The 23,999-nt window shown below is 34.7% G+C and overlaps 1 protein-coding gene across 3 annotated transcripts; it reads left to right on the forward strand.

The window, feature by feature from the left end:
* The first annotated feature begins 2,642 nt into the window (after nucleotides 1–2,642).
* On the forward strand, nucleotides 2,643–18,410 carry LOC132273686 (cyclin-A1-4-like). 3 transcript variants are annotated; one of them, XM_059774709.1, is made up of 11 exons: nucleotides 2,643–2,997; nucleotides 5,227–5,605; nucleotides 5,805–5,941; nucleotides 15,732–15,824; nucleotides 15,991–16,124; nucleotides 16,272–16,347; nucleotides 16,443–16,519; nucleotides 16,599–16,632; nucleotides 16,979–17,128; nucleotides 17,247–17,381; nucleotides 18,167–18,410. In XM_059774709.1, the coding sequence occupies exons 1-11, from the start codon at nucleotides 2,803–2,805 to the stop codon at nucleotides 18,236–18,238; spliced, it is 1,482 nt and encodes a 493-aa protein (XP_059630692.1). In that variant the 5' UTR covers nucleotides 2,643–2,802; the 3' UTR covers nucleotides 18,239–18,410. The 3 variants fall into 3 exon arrangements, with proteins under 3 accessions (XP_059630692.1, XP_059630693.1, XP_059630694.1); XM_059774710.1 differs by lacking the exon at nucleotides 16,979–17,128; XM_059774711.1 differs by lacking the exons at nucleotides 16,979–17,128; nucleotides 17,247–17,381.
* Nucleotides 18,411–23,999: the final 5,589 nt, after the last annotated feature.

The following is a 23,999-nucleotide window of genomic DNA, read 5'->3' on the forward strand; positions in this document are numbered from 1 at the left end:
GATAATATCCTTAAGGAAATCTTTGTAATTTTCCCACTATTAGGGGGAGAAATATCGCAACTAGAAGACTAGATAAAATCTTTTGAATGTTTAGTAGCATTAAGAAAGTAATTATATGCCAGTTGCAAAGTTTCCAATTAGGATTGATATCCATATAAGACAATCCATCAATATTGCAATAAATACATCTAAAATACACCTGAAGCATGGTAGACCTGTTGGTGCAAAAGATACTATTTCTGAAGAGGAAGGCATAAGAAAAGTTGCATAAAGGAGTTGGCGCTCCTAGAGAGGCCACTAAAAAAAGAGCAACAAAATGAAAAAGGTAAATAAAGAAATTGGCACTCTTGAAGATGCCACTTTCATCAATAGAGCAATAAAATAATTGATTAATCTAGATTTTCTAAACAAATAGCTCCTAACGGGGCAAAGACCCTCTATGGTGGGCAAAACCAACTTCTGTTGTCCAAAGGATCTCTCTTTTTTAAACAAGCATGGGAATCATGCAGAGTGGTGAGGCAACAAGTTGATTGGTAAAATATCTATTGGAGTGGTGGAAGAGCTAGGTGGTCAATATACTATGCTCTCATCTTGCAGAATGTTGTCTTGACTTGCTCTAATTTGCAGCGGAGATGGATGACCATGGCTTCGATGTGTCATACTTGCTTGAAGGCTGAGGAAACTATTGATCACTTATTTGTGCACCACATTAACAAGTAAGTAGCAGAAGTATTATGCCATCACTGCCACTACAACAGAGATAGTTTGGCTTCGATAGTTGCTTGGTGATATTGGTGTTTCTCTTTCTATTCTTAATCCCATCTGTTGTGATAATAAGAGTGTTATTCAGATTACACACAACTCAGTTTTTCATGAGCGCACAAAGCATATCGAGATTGATTATCATTTTATGCACCATCATTTTCAACTTGGCACTATCTCTTTCCCATTTATTTCTTCTTCAGAAGTCCAATACTCTTGTGCATTTTGGTTTTCTTTTAGGTGAACTCTCGATGTTTTCTTATTGTTACATTGTAAGTTGGAGGGAGGTGTTAGAGTAGGATTTATTTTATTGTTTGGAGGTAGTATTGTCATTTCCTTTGTGTTTGGATAGATAGGGGAGAAAAGAAAAGAAATGATAGTATTAGTTATGAGAGAAGAGAAAAGAAAAGAAAGGATAGTAATAATTTCTATTTGTATTTAGATAGAGAGGAGAGAAAAGAAAAGAAATGATAATTATTCTTATTTGGATAAGATAGAGGAGAGAAAAGAAAAGAAAGGATAGTAACTAAATTACTGTTTTACCTTTTGAGAAAAGAAATGATAATTATTCTTGTTTGGGACATAAATGGAATAACTTTTCTGTATACTGATTTGTGGAGAATATTTTTAGTATTACCAATTAATCACTTACTCCATTATCCTTTCTCTCCCTTTCCTCTCAAATTAGGAGAGAAACCAAATGAGGGATAGGGAGGGATAGCTCTTTTCTTATTCTCTCTTTTCTCTCCACTTAATTCACCCAAACACACTCCCACCCTATCCTTTCTTTTCTTTTCTCTCCATGTCCCTCCAAATCAACCCTACCAAACACACAGTTTATTAGTTTAGATCTTATTACATTGTAGTCTTATGTATCATTTAATTAATAATATACATGACTGAATTTTCTCTTCTTTTTATAATGTTTTGATAGCTTTACTGATAAAAGTATTTATTAAATTTATTTATTTATTTTTTTCATTCTTACAACAAAGCCAAATCAACACTACGAAAAATTATCATTTCATAACTTATGTACAATAAAAAGAGCATTGTTGCATCTAATTTTTTTTTAAAGAAATTATAATTTTTTTTATTGGCAAAAAATACATTCATATACTCACTTAGTCACTTTGCCCCTATGGGCTTTTGAACCTCCGACCTTCTACTTTAAAAGACTAGAAAGTATCATGAAGTTACAAGGCCATTGATTTTAAGAAATCATAATTATTCTGCATTTTTTGTTGCAAAAATTTATGAAAAGTTTGGGAATTATGAAAATTATTTTCTTTCAAAAATTTACCTTTTGCACTATGTGAACCCTTGAAAAAAAGTAATTGAAGAGAATGAAAAGAAGATAAAATTTTCAATGTGCATTTGATTAGTTTGAAACTTTTTCAAGAAAGTTATGAGAATTTACCATTTCATGATTATGGAATACAATAAACTTACAAGAAAATAATGACCATCATTGTAAATTCATAAAACTTTCATAATAAGTAAAAAATTTCCAATGCTTTTTGTAAGAAAATTTTACAAAAAATTTGGCGTTTATGAAAGAAAAACTTTCCCACAATTTTTTTCCCTCTATTCAAACTCTTAAAATGTTTAAATTTTTTTATTATTATTTTTATTTTATTTATTGCTAATTCCATAAAATCAATTGGAGCCAAAGTATTACGGAGTGAAAAATAATTAAATGATCCTTGAGGAACCTGATTGGTGGAGATTAATTTAACGGTCATGATCTCATCAAGCCGATCGATCCTACTGTTAAGATTTACAGCACATTTCAAATCCCTTTTGCGCGCCCCCAAAGTCTTAAAGTAATAATAAAAATTTGTCTATATATATAAAGTTATATACACACATATTACATACACACACACGTATATCTCTCTCCACATCTCTCCCGCAAAACCCTTCAAAAATCATACGATGGAATTCAATACCACATCTAAATAAAACCCTCGACTCTAAACAAACCCAGTTTCTTGTAGTAGTGAAAGGATTGGGGTTAGGGTTTTGTTTGTATACAAAATGTCGACTCGCAATCGCCGTTGGTCAGTTTCATCATCATCAAAATCATCAACAACAACCTCATCATTGTCGTCGGAGATTCCCAGGAAGGCTGTGGCTGCGTTGAAGCCTCAGTTGGCGAAGAAGAAGCGGCCTCCACTCACCAACCTCACCAATCAGAGAAATGGTCCTCAGAACCCTGTGTCAAACATTATGGTGCGATTATTATGTCAGTCTATATATATCGATACACACAGATACACACACATTCAAGGACTTGTGGGAATTTAATGATCAATCGATATCGCAGATTGTGTTTCTCTTTGTGCATAATTGCTAATTTTTGGGTTAATCTTGTTTGTTGTTTATTGGTTTGGTTAATTGAGTGCTTTTGAATCACCATAAACAAATGGGTAATTTTTTTTTTTTCTTGGGAAGTAAAGTGGATTGATGTCAAATCCTTTCATACTTGATTGGGAAAAATGATGCACTTAAATATTTTTACTTGTAAAAGCAAGGTTTGGTAGGGAAATCCTTTTGGTTCATTCAGATTTTAGAAAATTGAAATGGGATTTGGGTGCCCATACCTCATGTTAACATGTTTCCTATCAAGTTTTGTTATGGTGATGATTGTTAAATCACATCCGTTGCATCTGGTGTTTAGGTTTTCCTAAGTTGAAGCATGCAGAGAGTTCTTTAATTTCCTGAACCCTTGTTGTGTTTAAGTGCTTGTTTTCATGTAAATGTATTATGCAAAAAGAAGAAGATATATCTGAAAAGTCAACCCCCTTTATAAATCCTACTCAATTGTCCAAATTTGTTGTAGTTTTGCTTTTGTTCTATTACTAATACTTTATAGTGAACAACCACCCCCCTCATGTTCTTTTGCTCCATGAAGAAATTGCAGACCACTCTTCACCTTTATATTTATTTTACAGACCACCTCTGATGCGTAGCCCAAGTGGGGTATTTCCTCCTTCCAAATGTAAGGTTGTGGGTTCGAGTTCCCAATGGGACTAAAATGTTACTTAGTGAAAATGTAATGTAGCACCATTTTTTATTTGCAGAAAAAAATGGCATGGGATAAAATCTAATTGTTTAATAATTAGTTAAGTGTTATACCTCATGGCAACCTGAGAGTTTCAAATTGTAGCACCTAATTTTCTCCTAGGTCCTATATGATTTTATCCTAGGTGGGATAAAATCTAATTGATTAACATGATTTCCAAATTTGAAGTGAGTTGTTTTATACTGGCATTGTGGTAAACCTGTTTGAAGATTGTATTACTATTGTCATGTCCTGTAAGAAATTTTACATGCTGCTTGTATGATACCTGCTATTTTTTGTATAATATATTTAGAGGCGGATTAAATGGCAGGTATATAGAATCATAGTCTTAAAAGTTTTCGGCTATGGTTTATTTGAGCCAAGTATGGAAATTCATCATGTCTTACAGGCACATTTTTTTTGTCAACTTAATCTTTAAATATGGATTTATGTATTTTTTCAAATATAGGTGGAATAAGTGGCAGGTAAATGTGACCATATTCTTTTAAGGTCTTTGGCACATTTTTAATAGAATCAATTGTGGAATTCATTATATTTTACTGTAAAAACTCTAATGTAATCTTAAATGTAGATTTGCGTCTTCTTCTTCATTGATTGCATTGATATTACAAAAGCATGTAGGAGTTTTGATGATCAACCAGCTTGGGTATGTGTGTATTAATAATAGAAATTTTAAGGGTTCATTTATGAGTGCTAATTATTTGGATTGAAATACAAGATTACTGCAAGTCTGCAATATACTGCGGCATCAGTTTATATATCTTTTGCTGATATTTTTCAGGAATTGAATTTATAAATTTCTTGTTGTGAGTGCTTTGAGCATTATTTAGCAACTGTCAAAATTTTCTTTGCCAAGAAAACCACATAAAATTTTGATATATGAAAAATCAGAAAATCATATAAAATGCTTGTTGTCCACCCTGCTGTGCATGAGGCACCAATGAAAAATATAAGTACTATTTTAGTTTTATTTTTTAAACATTCCTTATTGTTCACTAGCCTGAAGGGGCACTTGGACTTTTTAATGAATCCATTTAAAAGAATTTTAACTAGCATTCTAGACTTCTGTGCATGTATCAGAATGGGTTTCATTTGAGTTCACGCCATTGGAACAATTTTTTTCTTTATTTTCTTTACTATGAAAGGTATCGTTATGTAATGTTACATTTTCAAGATTAGATTTATAGTCTCGAAAGATATGGAAAACTGAAGGTAAAAAGTTAGTTCTCATTGTGCATCTAGATGCACTCCATCTCAATTATCATTATAACCCGCACTTTGATTTTGCACTTAATGTTGACATGAGCATTAATTTATAATTTAAGCCTACTATACTATAGTTGTAGATGAAAAAAAATCGAATTCCATTTTTGAAGGTGCCATGTGAGGCTAAAATGGCCAAGCCAAAGAAGGAATCTTCTACTTTTAGTTGCAAGGCAAGCGTTTCTGAGAATTCGTTGCCTTCATCCTTGAACTTGAAATCAAGTGCAGTTATATCTTGCAAGGAGACATATTTCCCCGGTATTGATCAACCTGTAGTCAGTGTTACTGCCCTTCCTGCCCCTGGCTTCAAGGATGTTTCTCCTAGTCCGTCAGATGGTGGTTCAGTCTCTTTGGATGAAACAATGTCTACTGGTGGATCTATAAAGAGTCCAGAATTTGAATACATAGACAATAATGATGCTTTAGCAATCAATTCAATTGAAAGGAAGACATGTTACAGCCTCAACATATCAGATCTTGTGGGAGTAGCAGGTCCTTCTGACATTTTCAACATTTCTTTTCCAATTCACTTGTCTCCTTTGTTTGAGTCTTCTTGTTTTAAATTTTTAAACCTTTACTGTAAAATTGTATAGGTTATGAATGTGGTCCTTGTTACCTTTCTAGGATTTTTCTTACTATTCAAGAATTAACTTGTCTGACCTCCTTGATATGGTTCTGTTATTTCTGTCAGGAGATGTGGGCAAGCAAGATATACTTGTGGAGATGGAAACAGTGGATAAAGTTGTTGACGTTGATGGTAACATCATGGACCCCCAGTTTTGTGCTACCATTGCTTGTGACATCTATAAGCACTTACGTGCATCTGAGGTTCGCTGTCTGTTTTCTATGCAGAATTGTATAGACAGTCTGATTTGCGCAGTGTGTTTCTGTTGTTATAAATAAACTCATACCCCATCTTTATTCTTTTATTACTTCCTGAAAGTGTTCAATTTTCTTAGATTACTGTTTCTAACATAAGGGATTTCTATGGGAAACTTAAATATAAGTTAATATATAGGATGAAATAGGACAACAATTTCATATACAATTTGAAAAACTTGGTCACTGATTGGCAAGCCAATACTGTTTGTTCACTCATGATATTGATTCTAGAAGCTTAATAGGCTGATTTGGTTGCTTACTTGCTTAATTATTGTGATACCCCCGAATTTCTGAATGTGGGTTGGCCAGGCCCACGCCCGAATACCCGAGGATATCAAAACAAATTGATAATAAACGAACACAGAGTACAAAAGAATAAAGAAGAATAAATAAAATGCTGACAAGAAACTAAAATGATAATCTAATAATAAACCTCATAATATATTTCCATTAATTAATAAACTCTTCTGATAAAACTGATCCTCCAAAATACAACTCGGGAATCCATACTGTGTGGACCCCTAGAAAATCCAAACTAAACAAATGACAGTATTCTAAAACAGGAAACTGAATCATAAAGGAACTCCTATGTAGCATCGGAAGAATGAAGTAGATTGATCCCCGCTCAGCACGAACAACCTCTACTCGTGACGAACACCTGAAAAACAATGGTGGGTCAGGCCCACAAACAAGTTCTACTCTACTACAGTCCAAGCAGAGATCCGATACACGTATACATCCTAGTCAATCCAACAGTAACTAGTAGTCCGTATATATATATATATACACACTAAAGGAACCTCACTAGACTATAGGGTTGTCTCAACCTGAATAGTAGGCAACATGCAAAACACACATATAGTGGGCATGAGTACCTAGACCTACCAGGGTACACAACTACACTATATCTAGCTACACATCCCTGGCGATATACGCACCCTAACCACTGATTCTGAGACTCAAGCTCATATCATGGCACCATACTTATATATATAAAATCTAGTGACCATCCTATCCAGTAGAAATTAATCCTCCATAAGTCATTCAACTTGTTCAGCTGACCTGACTTGAATATAAGTAGGACTTAATATTTTAGTTAATCCATTCCCTTATATAATAAATTAATCCTCTATAAGTCATTCAACTTGTTCAGCTGACCTGACTTGAATATAAGTAGGACTTAACATTTTAGTTAATCCATTCCCTTATATAAAATAGGTAGGACTTAACTGATAAGTTAATCCGTCCCTAGAATGCCACCGTCCCATACCGGTGCATTAAACCACACAATCCAACAATTGATGTAATAATTAAAGAAATACATCAAACATTCCAGAAATAACTATGATAATATGATATCAAGTTATCACAGAATATGAATGACTTATTATTTATTTAAGCTCATATATCATATGTCCTACACAAACTGAATCTTATACATGATGATATTTTATTATATCGTCAAATAAGCATTCTCCATATCCAATTCATCCTACACATTTATTCTCAATTGCTAAAGTATTTTAAAAGATTAAATCCATTCGTTTGTGTAAACATTTAAATAGCAAGCATCGTTATGATTGTGTGTATTTAAATTTATTTAAACCCAAACCTAGTCCCTATTTAATGTTCAGGAATCCTAGGCATGTTTCTACGTTCCATCATTCCACATATATGAAAAATACATAATTCAAATATATAAAAATTCACACCAGAAATCAAATCAAAATCATGCATTTTTTTAATTTATAACACAAGAACAGATATGACCCAATTTCACAAAAACCTATACTTTAATCCAATTAAACATGCATAATTATTTAATTTTATGTGTTTAGTAAATCCTGGAATTTCCTAGGCATGTACAGAAACACGAATCAAAGGGAAAGAGATAGAAGAAGAACTTGCTTTAAACTTTCGGATTGAAAGTTAAACTTCTTCTTCCTTGATCTTCTCTCTAAAGGGTTTTCTCCTCCTTCCTCCCTCTTTCTCCTTCTCTCTCTAACTCTCTCTCTAGAATATATTACGTGATATATTTTCACTCCTTTTTCAACCTATAGTTGTGTATTTATAGGCTAAATAATAACCCTATTCCTTTTCCCAATCCAAGTCAACTTAATAAAAAAAAATAAAAATGAAAATATTAAAAAGGTAACTTAAAATATGTTACGTATATAATCTATGTATATCCTTATTAATTAAATAAAATATATGCATTAGATTATTTAGTAATACTAAAGTTACCATAATATTAAAAGGTAACTTAAAACATGTTAAGTATATAATCTATCTGTATTCTCATTAAATAAATAAAATATATACATCAGATTATTTATTTATACTAAAGTTACCATAATATTAAAAAGGTAACTTAAAACATGTTACGTATAAAATATATGTATATCCTTATTATATAAATATATAAAATATATACATCAGATTATTTATTAATACGAAAGTTACTATAATATTAATAAATTACTTTCCTTTTTATATATATGTATATACATATATATCTATATATATACATATACAACTATCCATGGATAATTATCCATACCCATCCAACCTCCTATCCAAGCAGTCCATGGGATCCAATTGGTTGGCCAATTACCACTAACCATAACTATAAAAGAAAAATAAAATAAAACAATAAAAGAAATGAAAACATTTAATTTACAATTAATTAACATTAATCAAATACATCATTTAAGCACACAATCTAATTAAACAAATAATACAAATAACACCTAGACAAAATACAAATAACACATAGATAAGTAGCCAATTAATCAAGTAACACTTAATTCAATTAAACACATAAACAATTAGTCAAATAATCAATTAAACAATTAAAAAAAATATAATAAAAATAAATAAATAAATACCGAGACTATCCTTTTAAAATTAGGGGTATTACATTCTTCCCCCCTAATAAAAGGAATTCCGTCTTCGGAATTCGCCCTTACTTTCTTCTATTATGCTTGGAAACTGTGAGCGAAAAACATCATCATATTCCCAAATAGACGCAACCTCACTATAAGGGCTCCACTTAACTCTAATATACCCAGTGGTATACAGAGTTCCTATATTTTAAGAAACACAATAATCATACAATGTGTAGGTCGTATCAAATAACAACGTAATCCTCCTATGTCGACAAGGGAATGATCTACATACCTCCAAGTGCCATAGAATATACGCACAAACTCCTATGCACCCAGCGCTAATAATTTGGTAACGCTAATTCAGAGGTGACTGCCTCAATTGCGAAACACAATCGTGTAAAAGTCAATGTAATAAGTAAAATTGACATTTCTCCAAAAATCGTCTTTCTTCCTACATAGAAAACAGAACGAGCAAACTACTCCCTGATAGAAAAACTCTAGTATACGAGTTCAACTATTTACAACATCCTACTGTTGCTTCCCAACCGCGCGCATTTCAATATAAAGGGAAGTATCTATTTCCGACATATTTTTAAATGAAGTCAAGGTCTAATTGTACAACCCTTACTTCCATTTCCAACCAACAAACGAGAGGTATGCATTGTGAAAGATACAAAACCTCCAAAGTTGTCACACTAACCTCCTTGTGCCAACAATATCACAGACAAAATTCCGACAAGTGAAGTAAATTCTTCCAACAGTCCATGAAAATCTAGGATATACGCCTTAAACATATCCTTTATGGTCTAATTTAATCTCTCGATTAATTCCCCCGTCTATATTTATGAAGTAGAGCTGCTACTCTAAAATCTTCATAAAGCTCCTTCGAAATAGCACTTTGCATCCACTAATATGGAAATCCACATGCTATAACACCACTATCACTGAACTATAAAACTACTATGAAGTTCTAAAATAAGCATCACTCAAATTTATGTCCTCAAGCAATCTTTCTCAATCCACCACTCGGATTCCATATGGAAAATTGAAATTCCAAATCAATGTCGATCCTTCCCACCAACTATCACTCCTGTTTAGTTCAACTTCCATATTTGTTATAGGAAGTGGCTAAAGATTCCTATGATATCTAATGATCAACTTTCCACCTTTGTAGCAGGTTTTACACTTAGGGCAATTATATACACGTCCTTATTCGTACCTGTTCACCAAAACTGACATTTGATGTCGTGATGTACCTTCTAACCGTCTGGGTGTACCAAGAAAAATTATAAATTTCCATCTCAGTCGCCCGACAGTCATATCACTATTTATAGAAACTACTAACTCCTCCTCCAGTACCTTAAACTCCATTTGAGTAAGGTAACACCTTCTCTAGGGTCAGCTCCGATATTCAAAATTGACCTCCTGAACTACCTTGGTAATAACAAGTGTTATTATTCACACTTTGCATCCATCTAAGCCTTCTCGTGATCCGTTATATTCGTATGAACTAATATCTTACCAGCTCGATCAAAATAGACAAAATGAAACTGATTTAATTTTATCAGTCAACCAATATCCCATCTAGAATCTTGACCCTTGCATCAAATCGGCAATCCCTCAACTAAATCCGTGAAAATGCTCTGTCATTTCCACTTCAGTATAGAAAATAGCTGCAAAAATCCAGTGATCTCTGATGGTCCATCTCTACTATTTAATAAATATTAGACTTAGAGAAAAAACACTATATTCCTCTTCCTGCCTGTCCTCCAAACATCTGCTTCATACTGTGAAGCATCATGTTTCTACTAGGGTGAATAAAGAACTAAGAGTTGTGAAACTCAGTCTTTGCATCCTCCATCCAATTTGTCTGCAGAAAGTACTGTTAATCCAGTACCACCAGTTTTCGTCTGTACCCATTATTTAAATTGAAGCATCTTCAAAAGCGAATTCTGCAACTAAATCTATCCACTACTGATCTGTGATAAACTTACCGATATTGAAAGTCAATCGGTAATTCCATTTATCAATAGTCAACTATGACTTTAACTCAACAAAAGTCAACAAATTACGACCTTTCCATATATACCATGCACCTCATCTTTATATAGGTGTTTGGTCTTACCATCTTATCTTTGACACACCCTGCTTCTTTAAGACAAGTTAGTGTCAATCCAACTTCTTTGTCTAACTTCAAAAGAATATGAAATCTTTCCATCCTCCACATAAGTCATCAATTTCCTTGCAACAACTATTTGTTGCAAATTGTGACTAAAAAAATAATTCCATATTATTTATGGAAATAAAAATACTTAGCTTCCTCTTCCATGTGCAACACCGGTAAATTCCTCCTAATGACACACCCTCTTGAATAAATTCTTGATTAAGAATTTAGTGCTGAATATTTATTCAGTCTCCTATCCTCACTCGGTGTCATTCCAATAAGTACTTAATCCAGTACTAAATCCTCCTTCCGACTTGGTAACAACTTCTAAAATTTTCAAGAAGATGTTCAGCAAATCCAGCACCTCTGATATATCATCATGGCGTTTTAGTGATCTTTATTTACCACTACCTCACGCATACCGAAACATTAACAATCACCAATATCATGGCGTTGTAATATGATACGAATCCACACCTAACGTAAAGTATATCAAATTAATCGTTCTAGATTGTTTGACTCGTAGTGATGGTTTAATTATCCCATCCCAAAACGCATCATAATGACACATGTCCAGGTCCAATAGATTGGTTAGATTTATGTGTATCTACCAAATCCTATGACCGTATGCTCACAAATTTAGCGTAAATAGCGCTATGACTCCATGTTATTAAAACAATAATTGATTGATCACACACTTATGTCCCCAACTAAACCACATACCAAATCCCGAGTAATTAACAAAAAATAAAATAAAAATAAAAAATAAAAAAAAATAACATAAAGCACGTATGATAAACACAACAGAACAAAATATACTCCTACTTAGGACATCGTTCTTTCTAGAAAAGAAAGTCTCCTTTGAAATCAACCTTACTAGATTGTTTTAAAATTTCATTTTATAGTTTTGTAAATAATCATTCAACCTCGAAACATATCCTTTAAAACATAGCTTAAAAGCAACATTTGTTAGTCTAAGCAAATACTAAGGGCTTAACCCTCATCCTCCCTATACACGGAATGTAAACTATCTAACTTGGCTTTATAAAGTGAATTAGAACGTCACAACATAATCCATATGCCTTTTTGTATGTGATTTAAAAATTATGTATTTCGTTCTGATAAGAACACATCCGATCCCCAAACTCCTGAACAATACTTCTTATATACCTCTTTTAGAGATAATAAGAAAGCTTAATTATTTGTAGATTGATCAACCCTAATTCTACTAATAACATTCGCTATACTATTAGTAATTCAGATCACCTCGTGCGATCATCCATCTTCAAGATTTAGTACCCTCTCTACTGAATGCACATAAATCTCCTCCATTAGGATCCTCTTCGGCTCCTACTCTTCGCTTGTCTCCTTTTTGAGATCAACTGAAGTCGTGTTGGTTCCGATATGCGGTGACCTATCACGTACACCTAAATCATTCCTTGGCTTATACTTTTAAAGTAACACCAAACGAACCTAAACCGTCAATCCTTAACTCTGCTTTCGGGCAATGAAATCGATAACTTACTCCTTTACTACTTTGGGTTTTTATTGCTTTCGCCTTGAACCCAATCCTCCTCCTAATGCCAACCATTCTGTAACTACAGAATCTAATTGACATCAGCTCCTCCTAACGAACCGTAAATAGAGTACAACGAATCCTAATATGAGCTCTAAGTTTTAAGAGACGCAACGCGGAAGTCACATAACGAAAGACACTCCTAAGGACACTTGAACCTGGAGTGCTCTGATACCAACTGTGATACCCCCGAATTTCCGAATGTGGGTTGGCCAGGCCCACGCCCGAATACCCGAGGATATCAAAACAAATTGATAATAAACGAACACAGAGCACAAAAGAATAAAGAAGAATAAATAAAATGCTGACAAGAAACTAAAATGATAATCTAATAATAAACCTCATAATATATTTCCATTAATTAATAAACTCTTCTGATAAAACTGATCCTCCAAAATACAACTCGGGAATCCATACTGTGTGGACCCCTAGAAAATCCAAACTAAACAAATGACAGTATTCTAAAACAGGAAACTGAATCATAAAGGAACTCCTATGTAGCATCGGAAGAATGAAGTAGATTGATCCCCGCTCAGCACGAACAACCTCTACTCGTGACGAACACCTGAAAAACAATGGTGGGTCAGGCCCACAAACAAGTTCTACTCTACTACAGTCCAAGCAGAGATCCGATACACGTATACATCCTAGTCAATCCAACAGTAACTAGTAGTCCGTATATATATATATACACACTAAAGGAACCTCACTAGACTATAGGGTTGTCTCAACCTGAATAGTAGGCAACATGCAAAACACACATATAGTGGGCATGAGTACCTAGACCTACCAGGGTACACAACTACACTATATCTAGCTACACATCCCTGGCGATATACGCACCCTAACCACTGATTCTGAGACTCAAGCTCATATCATGGCACCATACTTATATATATAAAATCTAGTGACCATCCTATCCAGTAGAAATTAATCCTCCATAAGTCATTCAACTTGTTCAGCTGACCTGACTTGAATATAAGTAGGACTTAATATTTTAGTTAATCCATTCCCTTATATAATAAATTAATCCTCTATAAGTCATTCAACTTGTTCAGCTGACCTGACTTGAATATAAGTAGGACTTAACATTTTAGTTAATCCATTCCCTTATATAAAATAGGTAGGACTTAACTGATAAGTTAATCCGTCCCTAGAATGCCACCGTCATGCATTTTTTTAATTTATAACACAAGAACAGATATGACCCAATTTCACAAAAACCTATACTTTAATCCAATTAAACATGCATAATTATTTAATTTTATGTGTTTAGTAAATCCTGGAATTTCCTAGGCATGTACAGAAACACGAATCAAAGGGAAAGAGATAGAAGAAGAACTTGCCTTAAACTTTCGGATTGAAAGTTAAACTTCTTCTTCCTTGATCTTCTCTCTAAAGGGTTTTCTCCTCCTTCCTCCCTCTTTCTCCTTCTCTCTCTAACTCTCTCTCTAGAATATATTACGTGATATATTTTCACTCCTTTTTCAACCTATAGTTGTGTATTTATAGGCTAAATAATAACCCTATTCCTTTTCCCAATCCAAGTCAACTTAATAAAAAAAAATAAAAATGAAAATATTAAAAAGGTAACTTAAAATATGTTACGTATATAATCTATGTATATCCTTATTAATTAAATAAAATATATGCATTAGATTATTTAGTAATACTAAAGTTACCATAATATTAAAAGGTAACTTAAAACATGTTAAGTATATAATCTATCTGTATTCTCATTAAATAAATAAAATATATACATCAGATTATTTATTTATACTAAAGTTACCATAATATTAAAAAGGTAACTTAAAACATGTTACGTATAAAATATATGTATATCCTTATTATATAAATATATAAAATATATACATCAGATTATTTATTAATACTAAAGTTACTATAATATTAATAAATTACTTTCCTTTTTATATATATGTATATACATATATATCTATATATATACATATATAACTATCCATGGATAATTATCCATACCCATCCAACCTCCTATCCAAGCAGTCCATGGGATCCAATTGGTTGGCCAATTACCACTAACCATAACCATAAAAGAAAAATAAAATAAAACAATAAAAGAAATGAAAACATTTAATTTACAATTAATTAACATTAATCAAATACATCATTTAAGCACACAATCTAATTAAACAAATAATACAAATAACACCTAGACAAAATACAAATAACACATAGATAAGTAGCCAATTAATCAAGTAACACTTAATTCAATTAAACACATAAACAATTAGTCAAATAATCAATTAAACAATTAAAAAAAATATAATAAAAATAAATAAATAAATACCGAGACTATCCTTTTAAAATTAGGGGTATTACAATTATTCTTGCTATTATTTTAGTTTTTACCACAATACTTTCAAATATATTATAATTACGCATTCGAGGACTTGGAAGCATGTCAGCTTTTAAGTGTGCAATAAGGTATATTTCTTATAAAGATTCTAAACAACTATAATATTGGATAATTTTTTAATATCTAAGTGGGCAAGTAATACATTTCTAATTTCTTGATAAAATTTTGGTTTTTGTTAATATGTCCCATTTTTAAGTCTTAAAAATAAGAGAAAGGATGAACATGAGTTACTTTCTGGCAGATTTCAAATTTGATAAAAATAACTTATGGATTCCCGCTGAATTACTTCCACAGGCTCTCTTTTCTTATTAAATTTTCCAACAGTAATCATCATTCACATTTTCAGATTCCCCCACATGGTATATATGTATTCCACAGGCTCTCTTTATAGACTTGCTTGGTAAAAGTCATGTAGGCCAGTAAGTTTTTTGTTAATTTTTATGGAAATCATGGGCCAAACATGAATGACAAACCTGTTTACTGAAATTCTGCACTTTGTTTTCGCAGTTGTTCAATAGGCATAGTCTACTGCTTTTGCATAAAAATAACTGATCTCAATGTGTATCATAAATGAAATTACGACTTTGGAGTTTCATTTTAAAAGTCTATTGTATGGGGACTGTTTTAAGAATTTCAGTAACCATGCAGTATGCTGGAATTTTAGCTTCAATAATTGATTCTTTTTCAATTTATATGGTTACTGTGTTTTTTAGACCAAGAAGAGGCCTTGTGCAGACTTTATGGAGAGAATTCAGAAAGACATTAACTCCAGCATGCGTTCGATACTAATTGATTGGCTTGTAGAGGTAAGTTAGGTATATATAACCAGCACATCTGTGAAAAGTGAGGTTTTCTATTTGATTGTCAACACCCCATTTGGAAAAATATCAGATCATGACATTTTAAACTTCGTGAGGGGAAAGCTTCTCTAATCTTGTAACTTGTGATCATGACATCTAACTTTTAATGTAGGTCTCGGAAGAGTACAATCTTGTACCTGAAACATTGTTTTTATCTGTTAACTACATAGACCGTTACCTTTCTGGCAATATAATCAATAGGCAACGTCTACAGTTGCTTGGTGTTGCCTGCATGATGATTGCTGCGTAAGATATAAAGTTTCCCAACTTAGCTCTCTATTTTTTTCTTCGTCATCCTTGTTTTCCCTCCCCCCTCCTCCTCCCACCTCTCCATAAGCATGTATAATAACATAACAAATACAGATGATAATGAGAAATATTATATTGGTCCAGTAAATATGAGGAGATTTGTGCACCCCAGGTTGAAGAGTTTGTTTTCATCACTGATAACACATACTTCAAGGAGGAGGTTTGGTTTCTGTTGATCTTCAGCTAAACTTTGCAATGCTAGATCTTTTATTGTTTCAATTCCTAAAACTTCACTGGGAAATTCAATAATTTCAGGTTTTGCAAATGGAATCTGCTGTGCTGAACTACTTGAAGTTTGAAATGACAGCCCCAACCGCTAAATGTTTTTTGAGGTAATAGTCAGCTTTCTGATATTTGAAGGAATTACTATGGAATTACTGATTGCAATCTGATCCATTTACACAATGATAGGCATTTTGTTCGTGCTGCTGAAGCAAATAATGAGGTATCAATCTTACACTGTTTACTCTTACCGTTTCTGTTATATATTTTTGTTAGGTTTGATGAAGGTTCTACTTCAGTGTAGGTGGTCAAATCTGTGATTAGAAGCAGTTTTTCCAGTGATTTGTTTTGTATTTGGAACTTGACTTGAATGAAGTAACTTTTACCAGTGAAAATAGTGATGTATCAGTGTAAAATATTGATATAAACCATTGATGCCCTCACCTTTTTTATTACCCTAACTTTTCTTTTAAAATGCATGCTCCTGAGATACCTGTCATCATTAATTTCCCTATTGGTTTTTTGGACAAGCATGATAATTTTGATGGTTTTATCAACTACTTCTGTAGGTTCCTTTAATGCAGTTGGAGTGCCTGGCCAACTACCTTGCAGAGTTATCGTTGATAGAGTACAGCATGCTTTGCTATGCTCCATCCGTAATTGCTGCTTCTGCAATTTTTTTGACCAAATTTATACTTATCCCTTTGAAAAGACCTTGGGTAGGTGTTTATAGAAGTGTCAGACTAATATTGCTTGTGCCAAGTCTCAGACCTTGGTTATTATGTTGCTTCTTGGGTACCTTGTGACATTGTTTAATCTGATTCTTGTTTTGTATAGACTTCAACATTGAGGCATTACACGCTGTTCAAGCCCTCTGATTTGTGTGACTGTGTCAAGGCACTACATCGCCTCTGCTGTAACCACCATAGTTCTAGTTTACGTGCAGTTAGGGAGAAATACAGTCAACATAAGGTACAAGCAAAATCTCCAATTCTCAATCCCCTCCCCCTCCTTTCTGTCTCCGTCTCTCACACATACACAGAGTGTTGTCGCATGCATCCTATTTTTATTTTTATTTTTAAAGTTCAAGCAAATGCGCGCACACTCAGAATATTGCCCCTAGCAGGGCTCGAACACTCGACCTCTCTTTTTTTGAATGGTAAAGCAAACACACATACCCTTTTTGCCCCACGCCCGGGCTCGAACCCCTCCCCTCCACTTTGGGGATGGGAGGTTATACCACTAGGCCAAAGGCCCTTTGGTAACACTTGACTTCTCTTTTGAACAGGAGAAATCATACTCTCTGGCTATTGTCTTTTAGATCATTCATTATCTTGGATATAACTTAAGAAGTTTTACATAAAAGGAACAAGAGTTTGTGATGAATGAAAATGAAAGTTAAGATTCTTAAAAGAGCAGCCCTTTTGAATATTTATTGGGTTTAAAGATGTTTCTTCAAACTAGTTCTGCAAATTATTATTATTCTTTTTCTGTAGCTTAGATTTTTGTATCTTCACTCACTGAATGGAAAACTTTTCCGGGCTTCCAGCAATTACTTAATCATGGAAAACCCTTTCGTTTTCTCTGATTTAGCAAATACTTGGGAGGTACTTGAAGAGACTGTGCTGGTTTCACTCTCAATGGATTTCAATACTCCGCATTAAATTTATGAGATTTTTATTTTATTTTATTTTATTTTATTTTTATATAATTAAATGTCTCAATCTGTACTGACATTTATTTATTTATTGAATCAGTACAAGTTTGTGGCAAGGAAGAACTGTCCACCTTCAATACCTTCCGAGTATTTCAACGACCTCAGCAACTAGAAATTTGCGTTCTTCTTCCATTAATTTGTTGGATGATGTTAAATGTATCTGCTGTTTGTTTTCCTTCCATGTAAATACTTTTTTCTCCCATATCTTATGTATGAATTTCGACTCTAGTTTCTGTCAAACTGTTGGTGTATCAGATGGCTTTTCATATTAAAGTTTCCTAAAACATACTCTCCCTGAGATCATAACCTTGTACAGTTTTATACTGCTGTTTATATCTGTTTCCATTTTATTCAATTGGTGTACTGAAACTGTTATTTTCACTCTACATGTAATATGACTTAGAAACCTCAGCCTACATCTGGGAAGTTGTTTTCTCAATTTTAGATGTGTTTATGAACTGAACAGGTTACCATTTGCTTTGCAGAAATGGTAACTGATGTGTTCTGTCTGAAAGAACTCTTCGGTTTGATATGGTGGCACCAAATCATGTCTAACAGTGAATTATACACACTAGACTTCATAAAGCTTCTTTGAAATCATGACAGTTTGAGATTTTGAGAATGGGGGCTGATGCAAGTCCATACATCCCAAAGGGCTTGTTTGGGAACCACAATTGCTTTGACCCGAAGCAGAAGCGATGTTTCTGTTTTTCAACGTGCTCAATACTATTTGGAAGCATGTCTGGTAATGTATATTTGTTGCAAGATTTTTAAAAGCAAAAACATGAAAACATGTTTGGTAAAAAAAGTGTTGCAAGTATGCAAAAATAAAATTCATGGTTGAAAATGTCATTTTAGAGGGTTTTTTTTTGGATATCGTTCATCGATACAGTGTTTTTGCAACTGTGCGGAAGCACTAATTTGTTGCTTTTGGTTTTGGCATCTTTTTTGGAAGCGCTTCGCTACTATTCAAATCATAGCAAACGTTACCAAACTCACTTCGTGCTCTTGTTTCGCTACGGTACACTGTCCAAAGCAGAAGCAACTGTGGTTGCCAAATAGGCCCAAATTCTTTAAGCAATACCCCAGTGCCAAGGGTTAATGCTAATGCGAGGGGACAAATGTTGGCTTTTGATCTATGCTGACAAATGAACAAGTTAGCATAGCTTAATCTTTCAGATCAGAACCTGAGCTAGTCCTGCCCAGTCCGGTTGCAGTATGATCATTTCTGCCCTAATTAGCAAATAAGAGGCTCATAGCGGATTCGGTTTTCTTCGCAATTAGACATTTGAGCTGATTTCTTTTCTTCTTTCACGCAATGTTGAAGCAGAGAAGGCAAATTGCAACATAACTAGAGCAGCCTCTCTCCATGTCCCTCTAGGAAGTTAAGAGGAATGAGCAATGGTGATCCTATATTGTAATGTTATGTTTGGTGGAACCGTGCCTTGGATTTGAAATTAGAAGTTTAGTTCAAAATTTGTACTAAAGTTTTTCCAATTCCAAATCCAAGGTGCCGATTCGGTATTTTAGATTTGAAGAAATTTAATTCAAAATTTATACTAAAATTTCTCTAATCCCAATCCAAGGTGCCAATTCGGTGCTGCCAAACATAGCACAGGAATAGTTTATTTTTTATTTTTTTACAGCATTGTAACAATAACTTCCTTTTTAATACTGCTTTATGTGTGGTGATTGTCAAAACTATTAGCTTCTTTTTAATACTGCTTCACGGAGGAATTGTTTACAACATTGTAACAATAACGCAAGACTATTTTTATACACTAAAAGAGAGAGAGAGAGAGAGAATATGTTTCCATCAACAAGAGAGTGAAAGTAAAGAACTTATAGAAAGAAGTTTGGAAAATAGGGAAAAGGTACGCATACAAATAGTGGAGCTGTATAGTATGTCCAAGCTAGCTCTGGCAATAAATTTGTTATCATGCTACAACATTTCACATCCAAATCAAAACATTGACTACAACATATATTGTTTGTCTTGGTTTTGGCAAATCTTCTTCTACACAATGTTCATAGTTCGGTTCTTGGAGCAACGTTCCAATCAAGAATTAATTAGTGGCCAATGGAAGGAACAGCTTGGCAATGTGATTTGGTTCATCTTCTCTACTCTGTTCTTTGCTCACAGTAAGTATATTATCAAGTTAAACAGCAATCAGAGAATTAACAGTACCATTTTATTTATGCTTAGATTTGGAGGCAAGCTAAGTTTTTTAATTTTTTTTCAATTTAGGTAAATTCTCTCTCACACACTTAAATGCTCACTTGGAGGCTTTTTGGAGGCAAGGTTATGAGGACCTATTTGTACTAAATGCCTTCCTTTATATATATTTTTACATATTTTAAATTAAAATGGACACATGTCACTCTATAATATGTCACATAGGTGGTGAGAAGTATATATTATTTTTATTATTTAATAATTAAGAACATAAATATCCAATAGCATGCCCTGATTTGGAGAGATTTCAAAGAAAAAAGACTTGATGATGCTACCATTAGCCCAATTAGGAGGTAAATACTTATAAATATAACTGCATATACGCAAATTAAGAAATGAAATCCCAATAATTTTCTACTTATATGTATATATGAATAAACTTTTATTTTTGATTTTGAAGGGGAGAAGATTAAAAGCAACTATACTGGAACGGTGATCGTGGCGTGGCTTTTTGTGGTGTTGATCTTAATAGAAAGCTACGCTGCCAGCCTCACTTCAATGCTCACCTTCAAAAGACTCCAGTCACCTGTGAGAGATATGGAGTGGCTAAAGACGACAAATGCAACAGTGGTCCTACATTTGTTGGGAACTACCTGCAGGATGAGAATTTTTAACCGAGGAACATCATCAACATCGGCAGCGAAAGTGAGTACCGGAGTGCATTAATCGAGAATGGCACGATTCAAGCAGCAGTTCTTGAAGTTCCTTATGCCAAAGTTTTTGTCAACAAACACTGCAAGCAGTACGCGTATGGCGATGGATCATTCCCCAGAAGATTTGGAGGATTCGGCTTCGTGAGTAGTAGGGAATGGAACTCTTTCCACTCATTTCATTCTCTAAAAATCTTCCAAGTTATTTGCTACACCAAAAAAAAGCATAATTCAGACAAATTTTTTTATTTATTTTTAGCTATGCATATCTTAAGAAATATATATAGAATGACAATTCCGTTAATACATCTGGGATAACTGATTGTAATTAAATTATTGTTCATGCTTTCTGTGCAGGTATTTCAAAAAGGTTCTACATTAGCTGCTAATGTTTCTAAAGCCATTCTTAAACTGTCAGAAAATGGGAAGATAAAAGAATTAGAGAAACAGTTGTTTACTCCCTCCTCGGAGTGTTTTGAAGTCCCAAACTATCGAAGAAAATGATAGCTTGACCATTGAGGACTTCTTAGGCCTCTGTAATCTATGCAGCCCGAGGATGAAATAAGTAGCATGGGCCAGTTATAGCTCGCTGGTATGGGATCGGGTCAAACAATTGAAGTATGGCCTATGCAAAAGCACCACGGAATGGGCCGAGCTTGGAGGATCCACTGAAGAAAATCAAGCCCATTGGAAAGTCAGGCCCAAAAGAAAGAAAACTCTTGAATAGGAGCCCTATGTAATCAGTTAGTTAGAATATTTGTAATGGTCTATAAATAGATCATTACAGGTGGATAAGAGGGGGATATTTTTTGGGAGGAGGTAAAATTTTCTATTGAAGTGTAAAAATTCTAGAGAGAGAGAAAGGAGAATGAATTTCTTGCATCTTCAATTGGCGCCGTTTGTGGGAACAATGAAGAAGATCGATTTGAGCCTAATCAGTATCATGTTAGTTTAATCAAGTTTGTGAGCACACAGTTTGATTTCTGGAAGTGGAATCCAGATCAGTGAGATTGTAGTTTGTTCAGAGAGAATTCTTGCTTATTGTCGATTCTAAGGCATTTGCTTCGGAATGACACAACTGTGATTTGTTCAATTGCAGTCAGATCCGGTGAGTTCAAAGCTAGAAAAGCTCAGATCTAGCAAACGGTGACCACGATTCGGTGAAGTTGAGCCCAGATCTAACGGAATTTGCATCGGTGACGCTCAGATTTGTTTCGGAGTTCGTAATTCATGCCTTTGCTTCGATCCGGAATCATGATAGGGGGTGAGAACTCCAATACGGTAGAGAACGTCCAGCAGGTGAAACTTGATGAGTTGATGAGCATGATCGAAGCTCTCCGGAGAGAAAATGCGTATCTAAGGACTAAAATGCAGCGTCAAGAAGCTCCAGAAATTCCGCGACCGCTCCCGGTAGGAGAAGAAGGTGCACGTACCGATGTGGCATATCACAGTGAGGAGGTCAGAAACAATATGATAGATCCTCACCGCGAGGAAATCCGGCCAAACGGTTTGCCGCTAAATCTTTGTCGTATTGATGATCGTGAATGATCGACTCACGTGGATCCATGGCGTGAGCAGATCAGGCGAAACGAAGCAATGACTTTTGATCCACATCAAGAAACACTCAGCCGAGGTGAAGCAATAGAGCTGGATCGTCACAAAGCTATGCCTCCATGGCGCAGAGATTTTGTTGAGGATAGATCATTCGATCCGACTTATTGGCCTTCCATGGCGACGTTCGACTATCACGGCTCAGAGAGGAGATCTGTAGACCAGAGAGCAACCGCGGGGTTCCAGAGGGAAAATGAAGCACTCCGTTCAGCAGCTCGAACGGTTGATTCACCGTTCACCGATGAGATTCTGAATGCTCCGAGTTCGAGGAAATTTTCCATGCCCGTTTTCATTCTGTTCGACGGAACGACCGATCCGATCGATCATGTGTATCACATCCAGTTGAAAATGGCTCTGAACACTGAGAATGACTCTTTGATGTGCAAGTGCTTTCCTACGAGTCTAGCTGGACCAGCTCTCAATTGGTTCAAGAACCTGCCGAGGGGCTCAGTGGATAGTTTCCGAAGCTTGTGTGATCGGTTCATAAGCCAATATTTTGGAAATAAGTGTCCAACGAAGGACATTTCAAGCCTATTCACAATGAAGCAGCATGGTGATGAGCATCTCTAAGCTTTCCTAACCAGGTTTAACCTTACTAAGAGCATGGTGATTGAATGTCACCCTTCAACGGCAGTTCAAGCATTTATACTGGCCATGACTCGTGGCACTCCATTCCACCCAAGCTTAGTGGTGAACACGCCGAAAACTATGGATGAACTTAATGAAAGAGCTGATGGATTTGTGTGCTTGGAAGAAGAAGAGGCAGCAAACGCTCGGAAGGCATCCGTCATATCCACGGAGGAAAAGACCAAAGTAAAGATCAGACAAAAACAGGTTCAGCCGCAGCGCTCCTCGTGGAAATCTGAGAAGAGGCCCAGGGAGGAAGAGCTGGTTACTCCATTGAAAGTTACCTTAGCAAGACTGTACCAAGAAAATAAAGATAAGTTCCGACCTCCTTTACTAATCAGACAACCCCTCGAACAGAGGGATCAGTCTAAGCACTGTGCATTTCATTCTGACTTTGGCCATCAGACTAACGAATGCAGGAACCTAAGAAGACAAGTAGAGATGCTGATAGCCAGATGGGAGTTCGCAAGTTATATTTAAGGCCCAGCGGTGGAACAGAACCGACCAATGGAGCACGTGAAGAGGAATCAGAAGTCAAATTCTCACAACACGCAACCAGTCCGAATAATCAATGCAATTCACGATCGGCCTGAGCCTGCTGAAGAGTCAGATGAACTGCTTCGAACACGCCTTCGCCAGGCACAGATGAAGAGAAGGATATGCAATGTAAACACTCTGCACCAATAGAGCGCATCAAAGCAAATAAAGTTTGACAGAACAGATCTATTGCATATTCAGATCCCTCATGA

Source organism: Cornus florida, unplaced genomic scaffold, assembly GCF_030987335.1.
Source record: "Cornus florida cultivar Cherokee Brave unplaced genomic scaffold, ASM3098733v1 CherokeeBrave_3.0.0_Hap2_Chr09, whole genome shotgun sequence".
Lineage (NCBI taxonomy): Eukaryota > Viridiplantae > Streptophyta > Magnoliopsida > Cornales > Cornaceae > Cornus > Cornus florida.

What these genes read in the sequence shown, in the direction of transcription:
- LOC132273686 (XM_059774709.1), top strand. Translation starts at nt 2,803, where the DNA reads ATGTCGACTCGCAATCGCCGTTGGTCAGTTTCATCATCATCAAAATCA. An exon ending in GCCTGCATGATGATTGCTGC is followed by an intron (nt 16,125 to 16,271) that starts GTAAGATATAAA and finishes ATATTGGTCCAG; the next exon opens with TAAATATGAGGAGATTTGTG. An exon ending in TCCCTTTGAAAAGACCTTGG is followed by an intron (nt 17,129 to 17,246) that starts GTAGGTGTTTAT and finishes TGTTTTGTATAG; the next exon opens with ACTTCAACATTGAGGCATTA.